Source organism: Gracilinanus agilis, chromosome 1 (genome assembly GCF_016433145.1).
Source record: "Gracilinanus agilis isolate LMUSP501 chromosome 1, AgileGrace, whole genome shotgun sequence".
NCBI classification, from domain to species: domain Eukaryota; kingdom Metazoa; phylum Chordata; class Mammalia; order Didelphimorphia; family Didelphidae; genus Gracilinanus; species Gracilinanus agilis.
This window is the reverse complement of record NC_058130.1, coordinates 642588435-642613629: the sequence shown is the minus strand read 5'-3', so window position 1 is coordinate 642613629 and position 25195 is coordinate 642588435. Positions and strand designations below refer to the sequence as shown.

At 33.4% G+C, this 25195-nt stretch overlaps 1 protein-coding gene across 1 annotated transcript in view; it reads left to right on the top strand.

The window, feature by feature from the left end:
• The window catches only part of UBR5 (ubiquitin protein ligase E3 component n-recognin 5), a 179179-nt gene that overhangs the window by 84644 nt on the left and 69340 nt on the right, over positions 1 to 25195 (top strand). Inside the window, exons 10-15 of the mRNA XM_044684009.1 lie at positions 12431 to 12547; positions 12631 to 12741; positions 13431 to 13585; positions 16809 to 16926; positions 21638 to 21822; positions 23842 to 23951. Of these exons, the coding sequence (XP_044539944.1) occupies positions 12431 to 12547; positions 12631 to 12741; positions 13431 to 13585; positions 16809 to 16926; positions 21638 to 21822; positions 23842 to 23951 (796 nt within the window). The remainder of the gene's footprint in view (positions 1 to 12430; positions 12548 to 12630; positions 12742 to 13430; positions 13586 to 16808; positions 16927 to 21637; positions 21823 to 23841; positions 23952 to 25195) is intronic.

The window sequence follows — 25195 nt, the reverse complement described above, 5'->3', positions numbered from 1 at the left end:
AAAAGACTTATTGTGATTTCTAAATGAGACTGCTAAACAGTATCCATTTATCAGTATAACATGTACCTCTAAAAAGAAATGACCATGAATTAGGGCACAAATAATGCAAATGTTAAAAAAACGGAAGATAGTAAACACATATCACTGAAAAGAACACAGTAAAAATAGTGAAAAGTTCAGGGAGCTGCTTAAGACAGTCAAGACAGAGAACAATACGGGGACTTACTTTTCACAGTGAAAGTCAAAGTAGTGAGTTTGTCCCAGAATAAATCATAGAAACAGTGAATAATTTTCATTAAAAAACATTATAATGATGAAATAACAGAATTTCTGAAATGCAGCTAAAGTAATCTCCTTTGGAAAAATTATCATCTATAAAAAAAGAAAGGCTTAATGGATTTAATATACTTTAAAAATTACAAAATCAAGAAATATAAATAAGTATGAGACAGTATTAAAAATTAGAAGAGAAATGGAAAAACAAACATCTCTATCATCCATCCATCCATCCATCCATCCATCCATCCATCCATCCATCCATCCATCCATCCATCCATCCATCCATCTATCTATCTATCTATCTATCTATCTATCTATCTATCTATCTATCTATCTATCTATCTATCTATCTATCTATCCTGAGGTTGTAGATGCTTAATAAATGCAATGTTGGTTGGCCTCATTGTGGCATGGGAAAGGACTTACCTGAGTGTTACCTGAATTAGTGACCAATTTAGGTAATTCCAGCATCACTGTGGCTAAAACATTCTTGGGAGTTGAATTTTTTCTTTGAAGGTTTTTTCAGTTGAAATATGCATATTCTTAAGGCCTTACTCTCTGCACTTTACAAAATGCAGCAAAATGAGTAACTTTCTTTGAAAATTTTAACTATTTTATATATATATATAATATAATAATATAATTATAAATAATAATAATTAAGCAGAACTTCTGATCAGATAAGAAATTTTCCGAATAGTTCTAGAATTTTAAACTTGGAAGGAATCTTTTCTAGTCCGTGTAGTCTAGTCCCTTTATTTTCAGAAGCATGAATTCACTTTTGCTGAGTAGTCTTAGAGAATAGTTTCCCTCAGTTTTAGACTTTTCATAAGAAATGTTTTGAAAACACTCCAAACCTGTATCTTTTACCTTTGGGAATTTTAATTCTTTCTGGATTCTTGGAGTATTTTCTTCTTTGACATGGATTTTGGTTATGATATTTATGAGACTTCTTTTTAATAGGTGATTGGTTGACTTTTTCTAGTCCTACCTTATCCTCTAATAGATTTCAACAATTTTCACTTCTTAAAATATTGTGTCTAGTCTTTTTTTTATTCTAATTTTCAGTGAAACTGAAATTTTAAAAGAATTTTTCTCCTTGACCTGTTTTCTAGGTCAGTTATTTTTAACCTCAGATACCTTAATTATTTTTTTCTTCAGTTTTTAAAATTATATACTTTGTAACCACTATCACCACCAAAAGCATTTAAATAAAGAAAAAATCATTAAAAAGTTATGTTGGGGGCAGCTGGGTGGCTCAGTATTTTGAGAGCCAGGGCTAGAGATAGGAGGTCCTAGGTTCAAATGTGGCCTCAGACATGGGAAAGTCACTTAACCCTCATTGCCTAGCCCTTATCACTCTTCTACCTTGGAACCAATACAAAGTATTGATTGTAAGAAGGAAGGTTAAAGGATTAAAACAAAAATTTTGTGCCAAGTCACAAACTCCACATTGTTTACAATTTGTTTTAAAATAAGTAAATCATATATGTCTCCTAATATAAACATCCTCTGCTTTTGAGTTCTCTGGATTGTTTTACTTTGGTTGTTTATTCTCTTCATTTTGTGACTGCTGTTTTTTTAAATGATGTCATGGTATGTATTATTCTTTTGTTCTCTTTTCATTGCTTTATATATTTCCCTTATTTTCTTTACATTTTCAATATTTGTCATTTCTAATAAAAAAATACAATTCATTGCATTCAGGTATCACATTCTATTCAGCCATTTCTCCCAGTCCTTGTATTTTTGTTATTTCCAGTTATGTCATTACAAACAAAGCCTCCATGAATATTTTCATACACACACACACACACACACACACACACACACACACACACACTTTTTCATGTCTATTTTTCATCTTGTTTTGTAAAACAAGTCACAACTGGTCGGGCAGTGGTTCTCCTTGTTCCTATCAGCCTTTAATTTGACCAACTTACTTTTTCTGGTTCTTAGTTAACATACATTACCAGGACCATATTTAACTAGACTGATCCTTAGGCAGCAGACAAAATCTGTTGCCAGGCCAATACTCTTTACAAAACCAAATCTTTCCAGCTTGCCCATAACCAGTGGAACTTTTGTTCCAATGTCACAACCTTTCAGGAATGCAGGATTACATCTGTATATGATGAATGTTAAAGTAAGACCGTTGCAAAATATTTATGCTATCCAAATTGTTTTGTATGTTCAGACTTAGATCTATGACTAGCCTCATGCAGGTGTTTAGAGTCTTTCCAAATAACTCTCTCATATTTAACTTATCTAAGCATCTTATCTTCTTATTTTTTTTGATATTCCTGTTCTTTTGTCCTTCCAGATCAATTTTTTTCCTAGTTCTTGGAAATGATTTTCGGGTACTTTAATTGGTATGGCATTGAATAAGTAACCTTATATTTTCTTATATTTCAGCATTTTAATTTTCTCGTAATAGTTTTGTTGTCTCAGGGAATCATTGATTATGGTTTGATCTATTTTCATTTTCAGAGAGTTTACTCTCCTAATTATACATTTCTGAATATTCTTAACTTCACTTGACTTCTTTAATACTTGATTGACCTACCTCCTATATTTCCTTTGTCTGTTCCTCTTTTATCTTCTTATTTGTTGGTATTCTTCAAGTCTTTTATCATAGGCTATTTTCCTTGACTAAAAGCTTGCCTTTTCTTCATAGACTTTTCTCACTTCTTTTGGGATGCTACTTAAAACATCATGGTCTATGTGAAATTTTTTCTATCCCCTTCCTATCTTGTATTTGTTTTGTATATAGTTACATATGTGCACTTTGTCTCCTATGATTTAATGTAAGATTCATAAAAGTAAGAATTCTTCCTTTTTATTGTTTTTGGTCCTTGTGTCTTGTCAGCTAGTAGACTGCTTGAATAGATACTTAATAGTTATTTATTTATTAAGTGACCTGACCCTTTTTCTCAATATTCTCTTCTTTTTTACATACTACAATCAATACATGGTGATAATGATCATTTCTATGGAAATGATTTCTAAATCTTAAGGCTATGTTTGTACCAAATCTATTGCAACACTAATTTCTGCCTTTGAATTCCACTTTAGTCATTATTTTTCAGATGCTTGCTATATATTTCCACCTTGATGTTTTGCTTGAATTAGGCAGTTAGCTTGTCCAAGTTGACATTCATCTTTCTCCCACACCTTTATAAAAAAAAGACAAAAAAAACTTGTCTCTCCATTCTTCCCCAGTTCTCTTGAAGGTACTCCCATATTTCTGTTATTTTAGTCTTATATTCAGTTATTTTTGACTCTTTGTTTCTAATATATAATCAGTTGTCAAGTCTTTTGATTCTGCTTGCTTAAAACTCGTTTTAATTATCCCACTTCCATTTTTACTGCTTATTATCTCTCATTTGCCTTATAGTAATAATCACATTATTTGTCTTTTGTCTTCTGTCTGATTTCTCTCCAGTAGCCTTCACATAATTTCTAGGGTATATGATATCATTTCCTGCTAATTGCTTCTCAGATATTATTTTAAAGTCCCTTAGCTTTGGATTTAAGGCCCTTCAAAATCCAAGTAAATGCTTTTGAGCTTTGAAATTTCATTATTCAACTATTTTTTACTTTTGTTTGACTTGCAATTAAAAAATTATTCTATATCTTCATTACATCCTTTGCTCCGTTGACTAATCCCTAGTATCCTTGTCTATCTCCCTCATAAACTCTATTTTAAATATTTCAATATTTTAATAAGAGTTAGTATTTATGTAGCATTTGAATATTTTCAAAATGCTTTACAAATATCATTTTATCCTCTCCTTGTAGAGGATAGGTCTTATTGTCACCCCATTTTACAGAGGGGGTAACGAAAGCTAATTTAGGTTAAATGAATTGCCCTGAGTCACAACCAGTTAGTCTCTGAGACTGAATTTGAATTTAGAGGTCTTCTTGATTTCAGGTCTATCTCTCTATGTAGTGTATCACTTAGCTACCTACCTACATTTTTATACTGTACTCTACAAAAAGTGACCAAACTCTTCATACCCTTTGACTAGTAGGCATGTAAATAGATACATCTCTATTGCATTGCATACCCAGATATTTTGATAGCAATCTTATGAAAAGAAAGGGGTCTCTCTGTCCAATGGAAACAGATAAATAAATAAGGTATATAAATGGAATGGAAGATTATGATATAATAAGAAATGACAAAAATAAGGAATTCAGAGGAGAATGGTAGTATTTATATGAACTTATAAAATGAAATAAGCAGAAGAAGAAGGACAGTAAACACAACTATGACATATAAGTGGAAAGATCACTTAAAGGTGAACTCAAATAACTGGAAAAAACAACTATACCAGGGAATAGGTACTAAATTTTTTTTGCATAAAGGAAGGAATCTTTAAGCACAGATTGTTGTTATATATGTTGTCATTGATAGAAATTGTTTATATAGTTAATACTTCTTTTTCATTGTTTTAAGGTCAGGTTCATATCTTTCTGGGATTTGGCATGACATTCAATCTTGAAAGGACTGACAAAAAACCAATAAGCATTAATAAAACTTATTATTGTAGTATTAAAATTCTTTGTCTCACTGATTCTCACCATTCTCAACCTAGTAATCTTTATCTTTGTGCAATTCCTAGTAAAGTATCATTATAGAAGATCTATTTGTAGGAAATAGCCTAAGCCAGTAATGGTGAACCTATGGCATGCGTGCCAAAAAGTTGTTGGGGAGGTGGGGGTGGGGCATAGCACTCCATCTCTAAAAGGTTCGCAGTCACTGTCCTATAAGCCTTTGCTATTGTTGGACCATACTTATACTTATTGATTCCCCATCTCACTCATTTGTCAAAAAATAACTATACAGATAAATTTTCTTAGCCTATTTTTGATTCAAATGAAACAGAGTTCATTATAATTGTTATAATAAAGCAAATCTTAATCATACAGAATATTACGTGCAGAAGAATGCATTTTATATATTTGTTGATTAATTTTATAGTCATTAAGTACCTACTATGTGCCAGGAACTGGGTTAAGCATATATTATAAAAAATAATGACCATAATAATGTGATTGGTAGGCTTTTTTTTTTTTTTTTGGTGCAATATTTCTTAAACTGTGATGCCACTCATTTTGCTACATATAGCTATAGCAAAACCCCTCTTATTAATAGGCAAAAGATGTTTTTAAAGTTAGTAAAATTTGTATTGCTTTATTAAATAAGAGACCCTTTTTATTTGCTGAAATGTACAACTAAATAAAACTTTCATGTTAGGTGTTCTACCATAACAGAATTCTGTTAATCCTCTTGTTCAAGTGGAGCAGGAATCAGGATGTAGTATTTATCCCATTGTAATTGAGTTCTAAAACCATTTATTCTTAGAAATATCTAGGCCTTTTTTAAAACTGAGAGTTCTGCTTTTAATTAGTAAAAAACTATTTGATTCTTGATATTTTTGATTCTAGTTCATTGAAGTGCATACTTTTTAAAAACTGGAAATTATATTAAACATTATTTTGAAAATTCATTATAATGTTTTTATTTTTCCTAATAAAGTTGAAATGTATTTGAGTACCAATTGATTTAGAGTACTTGGGATTTTCAAAAAACATCCAAAAAATATACAATTTTCAGGAGGAAATTTTTCTAACAAAATGAATGTTTATTACTAAAACAAAGTAACATTTCTTATTTTAGCCCAATAACTTGAATGACATTGGTAAAAGAAGCCCAGCATTCTTTTGGATTGTGCCTTTTGCTCCAATAGTGTTATATAATTTTTATAAAGTACTTTCCTTTTAATGAGCTCTTTATGACAGCTGAAATAGCCTGTGAAGCATGAAATACAGTAAGAGAGACCACATTTTACATGATCTGGTTGGTATACAGTAGGGGATCTTAATCCTCATTGTGTCATGGGCCATTTGGCACTTGGGTGAAGCCTATGGATTCCCTTATAAATGTTTGTTGTCTACATTTAGATTTGAATGGAGTGTTCAGTTTCAGGTTAGTGAAAATAAGGACCCCATGAAATATGAAGTTAGTGGGCACCAGGTTACAAATCTCAGAATAGAGTGTACTAGGTGTAGTATTTCCTATATCTAGAGTATATATAGAATATGTAGACTTCCTCCATCAGTGTACTGTAATTCAGTCTTAAGAGTGAGTTTGCTAAAGGTACTTGAGAGGTTAAGTGATTTGCTTGAGACCATAGACTTTGTCATTATGTCTGAAATGAGATAGGGGAAAAGATTGTTGGAGATGGTCTTGAACCCAGCCATTCCCTTGATTGATGCAAACTTTCCAATAAAATTCATTGTTATCCCCATCCCTTGTGATTATATTCCTTTCCTCCCTACATATCCCTTTCCCATTGCTGAACAGTAATAATTAATATGAAAAAGAAAGAGGAAAATTTCAGCAAAATAACCAATATGTAGAAAAAGTCAGTAGACAGTGTTTGTAATGCAGGAGCAATTAGGTGACAGAAATAGATAGTGTACCTGAATTAAGAGTCAGGAATAGAGTTCAAATCCTCAGAAACTTATTCACATTGTGACTCTTAAAGTCATTTGGTAACTCTGCCTCAATTTTCTCAGTTATGAAATGAGGATAACTATGGTCCCTACCTTGCATAGTTGTGAGATTCAAGTGAAATGATATTTTTAAGGCACTTAAGCATAGAACCTAATACAAAATAGGTACTAAATCCTCTTTCCTCCAATTCTTCTCTTCCTCAAAGGTAGTGTGGGGGAAATGTGTCTTCTTCCATTGCTTCCTTAGGGTTACAGGTGATCTTTGTAATTTTGCAGCATTCAGTTTAATTTCTTGTTATTTACATTGCTGTTATTATGTATATACTCTTCCTGGTTCTGCCTAACTTATTAGGTCTTTTTGTGTTTTACATTTCATTATATTTATGAATTTTATCCATTTCCAGGCTGTAGGTATCAACTTCCTAATTCTTTGTTAGAACACATAGTCCTATAAATATTTTGGTATATTTGGGCCTTTTTGTATTTGAACTCCTTGAGAGAGAGAGAGACAGACAGACAGACAGACAGACAGACAGACACACACACACACACACACACACACACTGCAATCTCTGGTTCAAACTAAATGGATAAGTTTAGCCACTTCTTACAAATAAGTGTAGATTTCTTTCCATATTACTTAACAGTTCACAGGTGTAACAATGGTGCTTCAATGGGCCCTATCTTGGAAATAATTTTTTTTCCCCTTTAGCTCTGCTTCTTAGTTGTGTGAATTTGGTCCATGTAACTTTAAAATTTTTCATCAAGATAATTTGTTTTTCAGTTTTCAAACACTTTACTATTGGAGATCTGCTTTTGTGAGATCAAATTTAGAATTAAAGCTAAGTCAGAGAAGAACAAAGCAAAGAAAGATTAATAACTTTTTTGTTACCTCATCCAACAACCTTAGAGAAAAAATATAGACTAATTTCATTAATGAATATGAAGTAAAAAAATTTATATATCCAAGGAAAAAGCCTGGAAAATTTTACCTAAAATTGATAATTTAATCATTTACTAAATTTGAAGATGCAAGGAAGAATTGGAAAATTATTAATATAGTTATATTAAAATCAAAGGCAGCCAAAAGCAAATAATTGTATCAATAGGTGCAGAAGGATAAGGAAGAACCAGAACTAAAAGAACTTACTAACTCAATGTTTTATTATACTGAAAACAAAATTACCTAGGAAAAGAATTACACATTTAAGAAGAATATTTGGGAAAACTACTTATAATCCTCTTCACTCTAAAATCAGTGCTTTCCCGGAGTAATTCTGAAATTTACACATATATGCATTCATACACATAATACCTGCTTATGCATTGCATATATATGTATGTATATCTGAATCACTCAGACTCATCATGCTCAATGGGAGCTCATTTATTTATTTTTGTTTTCCCCACACACCTTCCTGTGCACTGATGCCACTAATTAAAAAGACCTCTATTCTAGTCTTGAAATTGTCCAGAGACAAGTGGTATTGCAACTTTTCTCAATCATTTGTTTTTGTGTTTGGACCAGTAGGCCTTTAGTCCTTAGGAGTTTCACTCAATATCAGACACCCAACAGTACTTCCCTGGTATCAAATTCCTGCAGAGAGCAAATAGGCCGGTGATGGCATACCTATGACACACACATGTCAGCACTGACACATGTAGCCATTTTTGATGACACGAGGCCACATACAGAGAAGTATGGGGCCACATGCTGAGGATGAAACGTTTGTCGTAGTGTAGTGTAGACACGTTGTGCACTATAGGTGACAATTCTGCCTATATTAATTTACCTATTTTGGTTTATTAAATGGTTATATATTACAATTATACATTTTTGTTATTTAAACCATAAATATCAAGAAATTATGGTTGTTTTTTTCTTGAAGTGACACACCACACCGACACGGTTTTTTGACGAATTTTGACACACCAAGCTCAAAAGGTGGCTGCCCATCACTGAAATAGGCTGTTCTCATTGGCAAGAGGGTATGGCCAGTACAGCTATTTCTAAAAGTCCTTAATGTGTCTGAGTGCTTCTTAGTATATGGGATATCTCTCTGTGGATAGGCATGAATATAAAGAGAGCTGTTGATCCCCAATCAGTTGCCTCAGTGTCTTCATTTGTAAAATGCAAATTTTAGTTCCATTGCACCTGCCTCATAAGAGAGGGGGCATTGAGTTAATACATTTATCCCTACTTAGAAGGTAGACTTAATGTGTTCCTAGAGGTCTCCCTGTACTGCCTGGAAGCCTTTGCTCCTATATCCTAAAGGACTCAAAAATGCTTTTCAGCCCATTTCTGTCAGCAACAGTTGTGCCACTGTTCATGGGTTATAGATCATTATAGAGACCTAGTCATATCCAATAAATACTTAATATGTGCATCCTATGTAACAGAAACTAGAAATTGAAAAAATAAAATGAAAAGTAGCCTTTACTTCACAGACGGTGGCCTTTGAGTTTCTTCTTAAAGGAAGCTAGGGATTTCCAGGAGGTTCACTACAGCCATTTAGACATACCTGCCAATGCAAAGGTACAGAGATGGAGGGACAAAAAAAAAGTCCATTATGCGAGTAATACAGATAGTGTGGAGGAGAGTAATGGAATCTTATTTTAACCCATGGACAGACCATATACTTCATGCATAATACTTACAAAGCAGTTTACATAAATTATCTTGGGTGGTACACAGCGATCCTGTGAGATAATGGAGATTGTTGTCATCATTCTAATTTTCTTACAACTAAAGAAACCGAGGTCCAAAGAGGTTAATATGACTTGCCTAGGATGACATAGTTTGATAGTGTTTGATATGAGATTAGAACTAAGCTTTTTATGCCCCCTATACCCAGTGCCTTGTCAACCAAATCAGTGGTTCTTAACCTGGGCTTCTTGAATTTGTTTTTTTAATATTTTGACTATTTTCTTTTATAATTTTATAGATTTTGTTTTTTCCATTTAAAAACATTCGTGGAAAACAAGTCCATAAGCTTCACCAAACTTCCATAAAAGGCCTATCACGTTAATGAGGTTAAGAATTACTACATTAATCCATATCTGAGTCACACTGTGTGGTACTTCTCCCCCAGGTCCTCAAATACCAAAGAGCTGGATGAGAGATTAGGAGGGTGATAATGAGTCATGGAGCTCTGCATACATTTTGACTTTTCTTTCTCTTCATATTCTTCTCTCCCCTTTCCCAATCAGCAAAGTTCAGTTAATGAATACAATCCTGCTTTTGCATATGGTTTGTCAATATATAGGAGGGAAACTTTATAGTAACAATTTTGTAGCAGCATAAAATATGTTAACAGTTTTGTGGATTTTTCACTGGAGAAAATAAAAGATATGAGTTGACTGACTTTTAAAATAAATCTTGAAATTTTTTTATTTATGAAGTACTTTCTAACTTCTCTAATCTAGCCTATTTTCTTTTTCCTCCACAATCCTGCTAAGTTATTCTTCATGTATGGTTATACATCTCCAATTTCTATGTTTTTGTACTGACTGCCCCTTATTCCAAGATGGAATTCTCATTTCTACTTTATAGAATCCTTTTTAGTAAGACAAGAATGAAAAAAGGTCTTTTATATCAGGAGTGGCTAACAGGATTCACAAACTTGTTTAAAAATTTTTTTATTGTATACATTATAATTGATTTCCATTGTAAACCAATGTGTTTTATTTTATGCATTTAAAAACATCTGAGAAGGGTACCACTGGCTTCACCAGACTAGCAAAAGAGATTCACTATAGTCCCTAGAAGTGAGAGTGGACCCCAGTAAAATCAAAGTTATGTCTAGCCAGAATCACTCCTCACATGAACCTCCAAAAACCCCTCTTTTCTAACCCATCACTACTGTACTTTGTAAAAACTATGTTCTTCCAAGAAATTACTGATGCAGGAATTCTGTGAGAAACTTGGCTAGATGGTTACATATTTACCTGTGATTTTATCATCCTATAGAAAACTCTGTCTAGATTCGATGAGGGTAAACTAATTTTATTGCAAAAGAATAGTAAATTACATTCATTGTGTATATGAAAAACTTAACCTAATCCCTTGGCTTATGTCATTTTCTCTATATAATATTTGCTGTGATCAATAAACTTTTTCACTGATCAGCAAAAGGCCTTGAGTCTGTCTGTAAGTCTGTCTGTGACTCTCCTGATTCCAACCTCATTTCTCTTATCCTATTCCATGACCTACAAATAATTTGATGAACTGGACTCATCAGTTCACGACACAAAAATATTTAAGAACTTCTTGTTCTCTCCAACAGCCAGTATATTCTGCACTTATTTTTTTAGTTGAGATGCCCAAGTTAACTGGGACAATGCAATCTATTTTATTGATTTATACCAGTGATGGGCAAACTATTCCCTGCGGGCCAAATTCAGGCCATAGTTTGCCCATCACTGCCTTAAGCAATTCCCTAATCACTACATTTGGATGTGGGGGCATAGTGATTTATTTTAGTGATTTTAGTGACTTAAAAATCTTCAATCCTTCTGGGATCATGAGGATGTGATAATTAAAGATGATAGTGGCAGTTTTTACTTCATACTTCATTTTCATTGAAGAAGTTATTCTATTTATAATATCATAATTTTGCCATTGGGGATGTGAGACAGAGAGAGTGTGTCAGTGTGAGTATTGTATGTGTGTGGGTGGAGAGACAGAGACAGAAACACACTGGAATCTGGTAAATTTCTTTAGAATACCTCACTTCTGGCCTTTTTCTTTCCTATTTGGCTGATTCCTGCTTCATATCTCTCCTAGCCTCTCCTTATTTCTTTTATTCTTTACCTATACCTAGATTGTTGTTCTTACCTCAACTCATTATTGTCAACTCAGGGAAAGAAAATACGTATGAAATTCTCTTATATGTTAAAAATATAAGCCAAAATGGAGAGACAAAGTGCTGTGTATGACACTTGCCGAAGAGATAATTTTTTTCTGAGAAAGGAAAACATGAAAGAAGAATGTTTTCAGTTGGTAAAAGATAAGGAGAGAGGAAAAGAAAGGAAGATTAGAGAGAATATGCAGATTTTAAAGTGGTAGAGTAATTTTGTTTTTCCTACTTCTCTTCATTCTCTCCTTCCCTTTGTCCCTTCTCCGTTTTCCTTTTTCCCTCTCTTTCCTCTCTTCACCTTCTCACCTTAAAATCATAGATCTAGAAGGCACCCCAGTAGTTTTCTAGTATACCTTAGTCCCTCTCCCAACATCCCCATACAATTTTATAGACTAAGAATTTGTGTTCAGAGAGCAGAAGTGATGTTCTCATGTCACACAACTCGTAAGTAGTACAGTAGTATTTGAATGCAGACTCTAATTCAAATTCAACATTTTCCCCATAGAATCATAATTATTTGCTCCCTCCCTTTCCTATTTCGAGAGCTGAAAGGGGTAGCTTTCTTCTCCCATACCTTTCTTTAATATGATAATAGTGAATACATGGTCATTTCTGAATAAACAAATTCCTTTCTATATTGTAAGCACATTTCTTGTTGTTTGTTTTTTCTTAATTCCTAGATAATGTTTTGATGAATTAAACAAAATATAAACAAAACTTCAGAAATACTTTCTTATAATACTACATTTTTCTAATTTATTTTGCAGGATGGAACAAAATTTACATCTATTGGAGCTCTGTATTCTGAGCTTTTGGCAGTTAGCAATAAAGGGGAGCTCTATCAGTGGAAATGGAGTGAATCAGAGCCTTATAGGAATGCACAGGTACTTAACTTTTCAAATACTGATTTAATTATCTTGACAAATCAGTTTACAAATTAGTAATAATTTTTCTTATGCTTTCAAAGAATCCTTCATTACATCATCCACGAGCAACGTTTTTGGGGTTAACCAATGAAAAGATAGTCCTCCTTTCTGCAAATAGTATCAGAGCAACTGTAGCTACGGACAATAACAAGGTATGAAATAACCATATTGCTATTCATTCATAATTTAATTTTCTTTTGACCAGAAGTAAGACCTCATTGTTTTCCTAAATAAATTTACATTTTATGACTATTTAAAACAGACTGTTGGCAAAAATTAAGTTATATTTTGATGACAGAAAATTCTGTTCTCTCTGGACTATTTAGCTAGCATTTTAGCAGCACATTTCTACTAGGCGGTAGGGATAGTGGGAAGGTGGTAGAAATGAGGGAGTTATGCATAATAGTATGCATATTTCTAAAATACTAGTATTTGAAAAATTTTTATTTTTCCAAATTAAACAGAATCAAAGACTTGATTACTGTTATAAGCAGGTAGAAATTACATTATTTGCACTCATGATTATTAGTTCCGTCCCACTCCCATTTACAGGGCTGAAAGGGTTAACTTTCCTGTCCTACCCTTTTAAAATATGATAATAGTTAATATATGGTTATTTCTGTGTAAATAAGTTCAGATTAATGGTATGTAAAAGAACAGCAAAAATTGAAAGAATTGCAATATACCTATTATGCGGCATTTAGATGAAAACACATTATGGAACTTCAATTATTCTATTCTCTATGTCAGAATGAAGTGTGTAGATCATGGATTGTCATGAGAAAATTCTTTTGTGAAAATTATTTTTATTTAAACAAGCAATATTTTGTTCTAAATTTAGGTTGCCACATGGGTGGATGAAACTTTAAGTTCTGTTGCCTCTAAACTAGAGCATACTGCACAAACTTACTCAGAGCTTCAGGGAGAACGGATAGTTTCATTACACTGTTGTGCTCTATACACCTGTGCTCAACTGGAGAATAATCTGTATTGGTGGTAAGTAAAAAAAGGAAATTATTAGAGAAAATTGTACCTGAAAATTGAGATATTTTGTAGCCCTTAGGAGGTAGAGTAAAAGTTAACACTTAGCAAAACAACCAAAAAAGCCCACAGAATTTCCCAGACTCATTTGTGTGAAATTATATAATATATATATTATACGTATAATATTATATATATATACATATATATATAATATAAGGGTTTTAAAATAGTTTCATTTTTATTTATGGAAGAACTTGAAATAATCTGCAGAGTACATGGTCAACAAATATTTTTTAAATGCCTACAAAAAATACTTTTCCCCAGGTTTAAACTAGAACAGCCATTTGGTGTTTTTTTTTGGTGTGTTTTGTTTTTTAAACCCCTACTTTCTATCCCTATGGCAATTCTAGGTCAGAAAAGCAAAGACTAAGCAATTTGGGTCAAGTGACTTGCCTCAGGGTCACACAGCTTGGAATTGTCTGAAACCAGATTTAAATTTAGGAACTCCTATCTCCAGGCCTAACTCTTTTTCTGAGTAGCCTAGCTACCCTTCAGCTATTTGCTTTTGATTAATGCTAGAAAAGGTAGAATATAATCAAGGGGATCAGATAGCTAGATTTGTTTAAAATAGCCTTCAGTAGAATAGGTTTCTCCTATAATTTTTTTCTTATAAGATAGTGAATTTTATCAAAATGCTTATGGCATTTTTTTCACTATGAAAGGAGACTTCATTTTGCTTTCTTTTCCTAACCTTAATTTCTATTCTTCTTTTTCATTTGTACTATCATTGTCAGTATTGTTCTCTCTCCTTGTTGTATTTCAATTACCTGAAAACCTGACTTTGTTTTTGATTCTTCTTTGTCATCTTTCATCTAACTAGCAAATGAATTCTTTTAATGCAGTATTATCTTTTTTTAGGGTGGGGTGGGTAAACCCTTACTTTCTACCTTAGAATCAATACATTGTAAAGGTTTCAAGGTAGAATAGCTGTAAGGACTAGACTAAGGGGATCTAGTGACTTGTCTGAAGTCACAACTTGGACGTTGTTATCTAAAGCTAGATTTGAACCTAGAACCTCTTGTCTCTGGGCCTCACTCTCAATCCACTGAGCTTTCTAGCTCTCCATAATATCTTATCCAGCCATACCTTTGGCTTTCCTAACCTTGGTTTGTATCTGACTGAAGTATTGTATTATCTTTCTCACTAGTTTTCTTGCCTTCACCATTCCCTCTTTCCTTTGTCCCCACTTCCCTCCCCAGTCTGTCCTTCACCTTGTTGCCACAGTGTTTTCCTTTATGAATAGATCATATAACACGGTCAGCATATTAGTTTTCAGTAAAATTCAAACTCCTTAACTTGGCATTCAGGGTCCATAGTGTATTTTTACTAAATTTGTATTAACACATCACACTTTATACAACTGTTAAATTGAACCATTTGGTACTACCACTATATTCCGTGTGTGTGTGTGTGTGTGTGTGTGTGTGTGTGTGTGTGTGTGTGTGTTCCCTGTGGNGTGTGTGTGTGTGTGTGTGTGTGTGTGTGTGTGTGTGTGTGTGTGTGTTTTTTCCCTGTGGTCATGCTGTTTTCCATACCTAGGACATTCCTATTCCTTTGTATCCATGCTTTAAAGTCTCATGCTTTTCCTACTGACCTTTCATTTGGGATTGACTATACTACCATACTGTCTTGAAGAATTATTGTGTATCATTCTCCTTCTTGCTTCTAAGCTGAGGACAGAGATAGTCTTGGTGTTGTTTGTAGCACCTCATAGGTTGCTTTTTATTATTTTTTTTTTAAACTCTTAACTTCTGTGTATTGGCTCCTATGTGGAAGAGTGGTAAGGGTTGGCAATGGGGGGTTAAGTGACTTGCCCAGGGTCACACAGCTGGGAAATGGCTGAGGCCAGGTTTGAACCTAGGACCTCCTGTCTCTAGGCCTGACTCTCACTCCACTGAGCTACCCAGCTGCCCCACAAAGTTAACAGATGTTTCTTGAATTATTTTTTGACCAAGGTAGAAAATGCCGTTATGATATAGGGATTTCACTTTTGAAATCTAAACAGTAGTAGGGGTTATAAAGGATCAAAAGAAACAATATGTAATGAAATAGAATTATCAGAATATTGGTTCAGGCATTCATCCCTTATATTCCTACTGGCTGCCATAGAACCTAGTTCATGGTAAGTGTTAATTAAATGTTTGTTGATTAGTTTGCCAAAATGAACTTCATGGAGTAAAGAAATTCAGTGACACCAGGTTCCAAACTCTTGATCTAAGCTTAATTGTAAATACCTAATCTTAATATAAGAATAACGAGGTTTAGCATAAATGAAATGTAATTAAGGAAACATTTAGACATTAATTTTGAAAAAAAAAAGTCCCATGTACTACTTATGTATATCAGTGAGTTACAGTAAAAATTAATTTGCATGTTTTTAGTTATCTAAATACTTAGGGCCTGGCTAATACTTAGTTATCAAATGTAACAGATTGTAAATTATTTTAGTGTTGGACTCCCATTTTTTGTTAACATTTACTTTAGAGTTCACAAAATATTTCATCCTTTTAAAGTCATGTCATACAATTTTCTAAAGTAGACCTGTTTTCAGAATAACTACAAATATTCAACTGCTGAATCTCTATAGAAGATATATAGGTGATAAAATTAATGATATATTTATCTGCTCTATGGAGCATAACCCAGACGAAGCTATTATTTTGTGAGTGGTGTTTTTTTTAATGAATGTTTGTAAGCAACCTCAATTGGAGATGGGGAGCCAACTTGTTTACTGACAATAGAATTTTTCTCTATGTCTACTACAAAAAGCAAGCTATGTTTTATTTGTCATTAGAAAAATTTCCAGATAATTCAAGGGAGCAGATAATATCTGATTATTAGATAATGAAGATGATTTAACAGTATTAGAAGTAGATAACGTACTCTACATAGTGCATGGAAATGTAAAGAGTATTGTATGACCATCCCATTGGGCTTAGTGCACAAATCCCACTAATTTGTTTATTTATTTTTTTAGTTTTTGTTTCTCCATAGCTAGGCTGGCAAAACTGCTGATTTTTATATGGACTAGGAGCCAAGACTGGTTTTTACATTTTAAAATAAAATGATGACAAATTATTTTTCCATATTATCACAGTCTCCCTTCTTTAATGAAGGTCCTAACAAAAGAAGGCTTTTAACTTCTCATTTGTCTGGTATGTGTGTTCTTTTCCAGGGGTGTGGTCCCTTTTAGTCAGAGGAAGAAGATGTTAGAAAAGGCAAGGGCAAAAAATAAGAAGCCCAAATCTAGTGCTGGCATCTCCTCCATGCCTAATATCACAGTTGGCACCCAGGTAAGTATTGAAACTATATTTGGTGGAGAGAATAGAACCTCTACTTAAAAATTGCTTTCTTCATAATGTTTCTATAATTTAATTATAATATCAAATACTTATATTTAAGGTGTTTCTAACCTCAGTGGGCAGGTGTAGTTATTCTTCCTTTTTAGCAATAATATACTATTCTATATTTAGGAAGAACTGAATAAGTTCATACAGTCCCTTATTTTATGATAAGACTTCTAGCGTCCTACCTTCAGTTTTCTCATGTGTAAAATAGGAATAACACCTTCACAAGATGATTGTGAGGATCAAATGAGATAACATTAAAAACATTTTACAAACCTTTAAAGTGTTATATAAAAGTTATTCAGCATTCCAGTAGATTACTATGAGAAATATGCTTATTTAGGGTATGTAAAATTCTTGGATTCATTATTTTTTTTATAATTTCTAATCATTGGGTAGCTCAAGTGCACACTAGGAAGCAGTTGGCACGTGAAAGACTTGCTTTAGAACTATATGGATTGTTTCAAAGTAATTCTCGGTATGCTTTGGATTGGTAGCTACCCAAGACTTATGTGAATTCTGGTCAATATCTATTTTCTAGATGTATTCCAAAGATATGAGAGAGGAGGAGGTAGGATGAGTGAGAGGAAAAAAGCTTCTTTTCATTTCCTCTCTTGAGGCAACAGTTTTCTTGGTACTAGCTAGCAAGATATGGCCAGTGACCTAACATTTGGTTGCAACACATAATTAGATAAAAGATTCAAAGCTCCATATTGTTATTTCTCAACAGCAACATAAATAGAAATTGTGTTTAAAATCTGAGATTTTTAGCTTTGGCATGATTTTATATATATGATTATTTAAAATAATTATTAGGCCTTGAAAATCACTATTTGGTGTAACTGTGTCAAAGCCTGCATTTGCTCATTTATGAAGTGACTTTGGGTCATCAACCATCTAATTCTTAAGGACATTTTCAGCTTCCCAAAAATTCCAGAATTCATTCTTATAGAAGCTTTCTTTCTTTGTTGTTCAATTTTATTGTTGATAACAGTGTAGCACTCTTCCTTTGCTTGTTCTTTTTTCAGAAACTCTAATGTTAGCACTGGATATCTCTAGTCTTAAACATTATTTTCACTGAATTTTGCTCCTGGTTTCTATGCAGTATATATACCTGTTCCATATTGTGTCTGTGGCCTATATCCTTTTATCATTTTTCTTCAGTCATATATATCCCTTTTTGACTTTCTAATTTTATAGTTGCATAGTGTAGATGACTATTATGCTCAGTTGAATAGAAATAAAGATTTCTATTGGATTTAAGTCTTTTTTCCAGCTAGATTCAATTTTTAGCAAGTTCTAAAGTAGATGTTTTATTATAATAACATTAAATTACCTAGAAGTAGGTGGAGAAAGCAAAAATAATATCTAAAGGATTCATGAAAACACAGTAACATATTGTTATAGTGCTTTTTTTTTGATAGCTTAAATCAGCAACAGATTAGAACAGTTTGAATCAGAATAAATAGGATAGGATTTTGAACAAATGTTGGAGAAAAGTAGAGTTTCAATCTGTTGCAATTGACAGCAACTTCTTCTATGGGCAATTAAATCACTTATCAGAGGAATTTCCCTTGGCTGCAAAGTAGAGGGACCATTTGGTTGTTTGTTATAATTAATATTCATAGGTTGTATTCAATTTCAGGTGCATTTTTTGAATTAAAAGGATAATAATACATTACTGCTCTTATCTACTAAGCAGTTATCCCATATTTTAATAGTTTCCCTTAATATTTTAGAATTTAATCCTTATTAAACCTTGAAAAGTTTGCTCATGTAATTATAAATTTCTTGGAAAATTGCAAGAGAAACAGTATGGGAAATAAACATCTCAGTTGCTCTTTATATATATACCAACAGTTTATATTTCATATATTTCTATATTTTTTCCTCCATCATCTTGTAAAATCCTGGTTATTTTTAGGCTGGAAAAAACTTGAACTCCTTTTACCTAATATAAGCTACCAAGTTATATAGAGTGGACTAAACCAGGGCTTTGGATTCTTAGTTCTTTCCAATGTACTGCTGCTTCTTGTCTTGTCTCCTAGATTATAAGCTCTAGTAAATATAGAGACACTTCCTCATTTTTCCACATATTTATTTCAACATTAAAAATAATCTTTGTGTTCTAGATTCTCTCCTTCTATTACTCCTTCCTCACTGGGAAGGAAAATAAGACAATATCAACTCCATATGTGAAACCATGCAAAACATATATCCACATTAGTCTTATCAGGGGGGAAAAAAAGCTAGAAAAATGAAGTAAGGAAACTATACTTCATTTTGCACTCTAGGGCAGTGATAGGCAAACTATGGCCCGCGGGCCAGATATGGCCCCCTGAAATGTTCTATCTGGCTGTGCAACAATATTCCTAATCTGACAAATACAATACAATACAATGAAACTTCAAAAGAGTTGACTTAGAAACAGACTGACAGATGAGCATTTCCTTTCCTTTGGCGCCCCCTCTTTAAAAAGTTTGCCCATCCCTGCTCTAGGTCATGGTGAGCATAAAGGAGTGGGTTGGTATCATTGGGCAAAAGGAAAGCTAGAGTGATTGAAAATTTGACTGTCAGAAAGGAGTTATAGCTGATGAACATAGAGGTAGATAGGTACTACCTGCATGATCTTGCAGGTAATGACTTAATCTGTCATTCTTGTCAATGAGTGTTTATTGCCTTATGTGACAGGCATTACGCTTAAGCAGTGGGCATGCAAAGAGAAGCAGAAACATGCTTCTGTCCTTAAGGAACTCGCATCAAATGACACACATTACATGCAACAGTTACATTCATAAGAAGATCTATATGTTGTAAATGAGAGATAATCTAAGAGAGACACTAGCATTTTGGGGGTGGAAGATAGGAAAGGCCTCGTTCTCAGAATGTGGGATTCAAACTGAATCTTTTAAGAATTCTTAGAGATAGAGGAAGGAGCTTATAAAAACAAGGACTGGGAGACAGACAGTGTTCTATGTGAGCAACATGAGAAAGATCAGGGTCATTGGATCATTTTCTTTGAAAGGTTGTAAAGTGTAAGACAATGGAAAAGTAGGATTGTGCCAGATGTTAAAGACCTTCATAGTCGAAACAGAGCTTTACATTTGATTTTTAGAGAAAACAGGGAGCCACTGCAATATTTTAATGGGGAGTCTGGTAGATTGGTTAGACCTAACCTTTGGGAAGATAAAAGCTGCAGTCAGTAGATATCTTGGAGTGCAGGGAAATGAGTCAGGGACACTGACTAGAAAGATAGTGCAGTAGTTTAGTTATGATGTGGTGAGTGCCTGCACCAGGTAGCGAATGGAGAAAAGGATATAAGAGAGATGTTTTGAAGATGGAAATTGTCCCATTTGAGATTATCTTGGCTGGGTACAAGTGAAAAATTGATGTCACCTATGTTGTGAGCCTGGTTGACTGTCAGAATTGTGGTGCCTTCAGTGGTAATAGTTTAGAGATTGAGGAAAGATGAGTTTTGATTTGGACATAGTTGGTTTAAGGTGTTTTTTGGATATCCAATTCAAAGTGTTTCTAGTTTATTCAAAAAGCCCTGAGGTAAAGGCAGGGATGGGCAGCTTCCATCTAGGGCTGAGATAGTGCAACCTAGGAATTATCTATAGGGAAGGGGCTATTTGACTGGGTCCAGGGATGATGAAAGCTTTCTTGGGAATTTGCAGGAACAAATGACCAGTGATGTACAACCTGAATTTGAGGTTATTAACACATGGTTGGTTACCTGGGGAATGTCAAGAATAAAGGGATGGGAGCTAAATTCTCTGGGATTTTCTCTGGAGAGAAGAAACATATGGCTAGGCTCCTGGGGAAATGATTCTGTGTGGCTAGTGGCTTGAATTCAGGCCTGCACAAAATTTTCCTTTTTAATGCTTTGTTAAATAGAATTAGTCAAGTAGCATTTGTGTTAGGTTACAAATATGGTGAATTGAAACAATCCCTATTCAATAGGAACTTCCTATGTGCCTGTTTTCTCACCTTGTTTATTACTATCCCAGTGAAGTCACAGGTCTAATGTTTGCCCCTGCCATATTCTTCCCCTCCCCTCAACAAATTCACAGATACTCTTCACTGACATTGGTTTTGGAGCTTTAAGGTTTGCCAACCTACAGAGTCCCTGGGAAGTAGTACTTGTCCTCATTTTAGAAAAAAGAATAGTATAAAGCATGAGTAGTAGCTGTCAAAAAGCCCCAGACATACAATGAAGCCCAAAAAAGAGGGCTTATATTTGTCATAAATTAAGGAACCAAGTACTATATTGTTCTAGAAGAGTCCTAATTCTAAAACTTTATTGCTTGCTTTTCTGGTATTTTTCTTATTTCTTTTCTCCATGTCCTTTCTCTGATGCTTATGCAATCCTTCCTTTTATAAATAATGTTATGTAAACTCTGTATAACATTGCTTACTGCTTCTGGGAAGGGAGAAGGAGAGAAATAAGAGGGAGAGTAGAAAGGAAGGAAAGAATTTTGAACTCAAATTTTAAAAGATGAATCTTTAAAAATTGGTTTTATATGTAGTGGGAAAATAAAACTTTAGAAAGTTACTGGGGAGTGTGTGAAATAAAAATAATGTTAGATGGTTATCTGTTTACTGTTAACCTTCTTTAAAAAAAAACTTCCTATTTAGATGGTAATTTTTTTTCCAGGTATGCTTAAGAAATAATCCTCTTTATCATGCTGGAGCAGTTGCTTTTTCAATTAGTGCTGGAATTCCTAAAGTTGGTGTATTAATGGAGTCAGTTTGGAATATGAATGACAGCTGTAGATTTCAACTTCGCTCACCTGAAAGTTTGAAAAATATGGAGAAAGCTAGCAAAACCACTGAAGCTAAGTAAGTACATTTAATGAAATATTGATTTTAAAATATTTTTAAAAATTCAGAACCTTGTAAGGAACTGAAACAACCTTACATGGTATGGATACTTACAAAGATCCTTTTTCTAAGAAATTAATTTGAGAAGCAAATTTCAGTATTTTATTTAATTCAAGAAACAATACCTAGTAACAACTTTAAACATTTCCCTAAAAGTTTATGTACAGTGAATCTGTGTATAGAAGGACTTATTGGTCATTTTGTATTTTCAGTTTCTGCCTTCATTAAGTTTATGATAATCATCATCTGCTATCTTAAATAGAAAGGTTAATGAGAATAATTGATTATCAAATAACATGGAATTTTCCTATTGGTGTGTTTCCTTAGACCATATATCCTCTTAAAAATTCGTGACTACTCTTTTTGTTAAAATTATTCTTTATTTCAGATCAACATTAGTTAGATCTGCTGAATCATTTCATAGCTTCTTACTATATGACAGATGATATAGCTTAAAATGTGTAGAAATGTGTGCTATGAAGGAAATGCTTCTTAAGTTTTTGCCTTCTTTTTTTTCTACCATGTGGAAATAAACCATTAAAATGTGGGTCTCTGGTGATGGAAAAAGAGGTTGCTTGTGACCTTACTCTAAAGAAGCCCTCTTCAATCAGATTTTAAAGAAAAAAATTCTGAAGTTTTATAATTATCCTCTTAACTCTATTTCCCCTGTCTATATGTTAGATTTTTTTATATAATGCATTTTAACTGTTCATATACCAACTGTTTGACATCAGTAAATATAAAAAATACTAATTTATTTACTAAATTATCCAATAAACTTCCAAATCTTAGGTTGTTGTGGTCATCTAAAATTGTTGTAGAACCTTTAAAACTGACTTGAAAGGTACAAAGTTCAATGTCCTTTTTTCTTCACTTTTGTTAATCTTAATGAAAAGGAAATTAAGTTGGAAGAAAAACTGGTTTTAATAGAGTTATTAATTCCATGTGGATGTTATTACGTTGTTTTCTTGTAGAAATATATAAATTATTACTCTTCATGGTTCAGCCATATAGTTATATTTATCGTAAATCTTGTTCTTAAAAAGTCTTGGCTTTTTGTCTGACATTGATTAAAAAAAAACAAAACAACTCTTAACAGTTACTCTCTAGTTTTAAATCTATACATTTACCTTACTTTTGGTTTTAAAAATGTTCAGATTTCAATTTGTTATTGCACTTTTGGGAAGATTTGTTTTTTTCCTTATTAATCAAAATGATTAATTTTTCTAATAAGGAGCATTACTGATTTTAGATAATGAGACTTTGAACCATTTAACCTTCTCGAGTAGAGTATAATTCTTGATGACTGGAGTGGTTCACAGGATGAATTGCTGGTTTCATTTCTTTTTTTTCTTAACTTCATATTAGATGACATCTTTTTTCCAGCTAAAAATTGCCTTATGGCATTTCTTTAATGGTCACAAAATAGGTCATTAAATAAAGACTTTTATTTGAAGTACTTATGTACCCTAACTCGAGTTAACTAATTTGAATTAAATGTGTTCTATGCTGCTGGTGCATAGATTAGGAAGCTTAGAGATAACCAAGTTTGATCTCTATTACTAAAATGTGAAGTTTCTTGATTTAGGACAAACAGGGAGTTAATTTGATTCTGAGTCATTCCCTAAAAGTGCAGCTAAATGGCCCTGGGCATAGAGCAGTTGGCTTGGAATCAGGAAGATTCATCTTGCTGAGTTCAATTCTGGCTTCAGATACTTCCTAGATGTGACCCTGGCCAAGTCATTTAACCTTGTTTGCTGTAGTTCCTCATCTGTAAAATGAATTGGAGAAAGAAATGGCAAAATACTTTGCCGAGAAAACCTCAAATATGGTCATGAAGCATTGGACACAACTGAGAAATTCTAAGTATAGTTTAATACAAAATTATTTCCTCAAAATCATTTTACCAAGTTTTAATGTTGTATTTTTTGATGCTTGTTTTCTTACCGAGAAGTAAAATCTCATTTTGAATTTTAGACCTGAAAGTAAACAGGAGCCTGTGAAAACTGAAATGGGTCCCCCACCTTCACCAGCTTCCACATGTAGTGATGCTTCTTCAATTGCAAGCAGTGCATCAATGCCATATAGTAAGTTATGTAGCTTGTATAGATTGTTTAAAATAAGTTTGTTTTTATGTAGCTGTATTAGCCTATATCATTGTAATGTTTTTAATGGTATGACTATAACTTAAAACCTGATTCTAAAAAGAAAAAGTTCTTATAATTTTGACAATACTCTTATCACACTGAAGTAATATTGATATTCCCAGGATAAAATAGACCCTAAATTAAAATGAATTGGTACCTAAATTAAATACTGCTCTACAGATATCTTTAGAGAGGCAGAAAAAGAACTTGGTTGTGGCTGCTTAAAAGGAATAATATTCAGGAAAACTCTTCATCACATTTTTCAGTACTTAAGTTAAATTTTAAAAAAAGACCACAATGAAGAAAATGACAAGATAGGGAAATTGTATGAAGAACTGATATATAGAACTGCAGTACAAATGAACAAAGACTCTGCCTTGGAGTCTGAATACCCTGGTTTGTAGCCCACCTCTGATATTTACTTGACCCGCGATGTTAGGCAGCTCCTTCTCCTCCCAGGTCTTCATTTTCTTTTTCTGTAAAATGGAGGGATTGGTCTAGAGGTTTCTCTAGTCACTTAAGCTCCAGATCTGTGATCTTGGCTTGCACACATGCTCCTCGTGTGACCCTGGACAAGTTACTCAACCTCTCTGTGCCTTAGATGTCTCATTTGTAAAATGAGAGTTAATCACTTCTAAAGTTCTTCATTTCTGAAGCTTTGATACTTTGTCATCAGTAGATCAAAGTTAAAAGATTAAAAGGCTTCATTTCATATTGGATAGTGTGCCGGACTAGGACTTATCTTCAAATATTTCTTCAAATACTAGTTCTGCTACTCTGGGCAAGCTACTTAACCTCTCTTCAGCTAGGTAGGCGGTACCACGGGTAGAGTCAGGTTACCCTTGGGTCAGGTTACTCAATTATATGGTATATGTTATTGATTCTACTCTTCCAGCACCTTGCAAGCCATCTTTCTCTTCTCTACTTCCATGTCCACTGACTTAATTCAGGACTTTATCACTTCTCCCCCCATCTGTTACAGTAGCCTCCTAACTGGTCTTCTTACCTTAAGTGTTTCCTCTAATTTATCCTCCATAGCTGCCAAAATTATACTTCTAGAGCACAGGCCACTCACTTGCCTAATTCAACTTCATTGACTTTTTATTGTCTTTGCTTGTCATTTAAAACTTATTTCAACCTATGTTTCTGGTCTTATACCTTCTCCATTCAATTTCTTTTCTTCA